This window comes from Alligator sinensis, unplaced genomic scaffold (assembly GCF_000455745.1).
Source record: "Alligator sinensis unplaced genomic scaffold, ASM45574v1 scaffold1339_1, whole genome shotgun sequence".
NCBI classification, from domain to species: Eukaryota; Metazoa; Chordata; order Crocodylia; family Alligatoridae; genus Alligator; species Alligator sinensis.
The window spans coordinates 718,795-720,995 of record NW_005842490.1 but is presented as its reverse complement, the minus strand read 5'-3'; the positions used below and the strand labels follow the sequence as shown (position 1 = coordinate 720,995).

Here is a 2,201-nt window from a genome sequence, read left to right as displayed (position 1 = left end):
CGAACGCCCCGAGAGGTCCCGGTTGCTGCTGCGCCTGCCAGTGAGTGCAGGACTTTTTTTTTTTTCCACATGCCAGGGTGGGGGGGGACTGGGGGAGCAGGCAGGGAGTGGGGGCACTTGTGGGGGGGCCTAAAGGAGCCGGTGGGGGATGGGGCCAGGTGGGGGTCCCTCCACGATCCCCTCCCCCCTCCTCCAGCCCCCTGCCTCCTACTTACTGGCATGGAGCCTGGGTCTAGTTCCCTGCGGCGGCGAACGGGGACTGCTCAAATCTCCAAATCAATTCAGAGGCTTCCAAATTGATTCAGAGGCTTCTGATTAGATTTGGACCTTCTAATGGGTCTCCCAATTCGATTCAAATTTGGAGATCCAGCACCCAAATCAAGCCAAATCTCTTCCAAATTGAATCAGCTACCAAAGCTTTGCACAGCCCTACCAATAAGCATATGACAATAAAATAAGTGGGCTAAAAACCCTGTATTAACATAATGGGATGCATTTTGGACTCTGTTGGACTCATGGGTTCAGTGCGAATTTTGTCTGAGTAAGGACTACATGTTTTGTCCTCTTATACAGGAAAGAAGAGCACCTGCAGTTAGCACAGAAAATAATTGCTGCATTATATATTACAGCCTTTTCTTCTACTCTCCCACTTCTTGTAGCTAAATATACAGATGCCTCTCTTCCATACTGCTTATTAGCTATAAATATCCTGCTCTCCTCTGCCCTCGTTGTACCTTAACAGGCAAGTATGAGAAACAGGGCCTTAATTGAAATATACTTTCTCTTTTTGTGTAGTTTGTTGTCTTCTGAGCTACAAGGGCTTCTACATCTTCCCATGTGCTAGGAAAAGTAGGTAACATAAAACCTATTACCATATCTTACCCTGGATATATGTAGTTGTGTCCTGGACTTTCTTCCAATGGAAATTCTGTACCTGGTTTTGTTGAAATGCAGAAGTCCATTCCACTATGAACCACAGGACTGACCTCTCCCTGGGCCTAGGAGGCTCCCATTTAACAGTGATCCCACTTTGATTCTCATATTTAATCTGCATGTTGGTAGGGGATGGGAAAGCTGCAAACAAAGGAAAGAGATGGTTTGACCTTAATCCTTCAACAAGTGGAAGACTTTAAAAGTCCCTTCCATACTAAGAAACTGCCTGTGCTCTGCACCAGTTTATGAACTGAGCCTGAGCATACACAGAGACATTACAGATCTGGAGTATTTGTGTACTTTGTTGTGCCTCTTCTGTCTAAAAACAGTATCTGTTACTTTTACAAGAAACAGCTACAATTCTTATAACTGTAGAAGACCAAGGACAAATGTTGTTTTTCCATTTTATTTACTTTGTGCAGTTTCTCTTTAGTCATTTTCACTATCAGCCCTTCCCTTCCTGTTTGCGTGGGACTTTCCCTCAGTTCTGAGTGAAAGAAAATATTTTAGAAAATAGGAAAATGTGGTTGTGGAAAACCACAGCCTTTGACGTGAGGGATCAGATGCAGGTGTAAATCCTGAAATTACCATTTATTCCTTTTTTTTTAATTGGCTGGATTTTACAGTGAGACTCTCCCTTTATTGGAAAAGGAAAGGGCTGTTTTCACAAAGGCTTTGAGCACAAACACAAAATGCCCATGTTCTGAGAATGACTAAGTAGCACAGCTACATCAGCTCATTCTAGTTAGTGCTGTCAAAGTAAAGCTTATTTTTTAAACCTGTTGTTGAAACTTTCAGAAACAACCACTTAAAATAAGTGGCTACACACAGTCCTGAATCTTCTGGCGAGCTCACTTTGGGTGCTTATACAAGTTGCATTTGTTGTGTGATCAGGCCCCTGAAAGCGCTCCACAGCTGTGACTTAACACACCTGCACAGCTGCAGAGCACTTTTTAAATGGCTGATTGCACGGAAAATTAATCCTGATCAAATGAGGTATTACCTGAAGGCACTTTAAAGCAGAGTACCTTAGGGAACTTGTGTTCCCTCCAGGGTTAATTTTTCCTGCTTTGCAAGACTATCAGTGGGAAAGGGGAGGGAGAAGCCCTGCACATAGCTGCCAGCTGTTTTGAATGACTAGAGCTGGGGACAGGGTGGAATGGAACCCCCTCGCTGACCCTCCCCCACCCCAGCTACCCCATCTGGAGTATTGGGGGGAGCTGGGCCAAGCCCAAGAGGTGAGGGGGGGCTCCCTTCCTCCCCTCCCC

At 45.2% G+C, this 2,201-nt stretch overlaps 1 protein-coding gene across 1 annotated transcript in view; it reads right to left on the bottom strand.

Moving 5' to 3' along the window:
* The window catches only part of IL23R (interleukin 23 receptor), a 40,234-nt gene that overhangs the window by 18,680 nt on the left and 19,353 nt on the right, over positions 1–2,201 (bottom strand). The window contains exon 11 of the mRNA XM_025212882.1: positions 883–1,074. Coding sequence (XP_025068667.1) covers positions 883–1,074 — 192 coding nt within the window. The remainder of the gene's footprint in view (positions 1–882; positions 1,075–2,201) is intronic.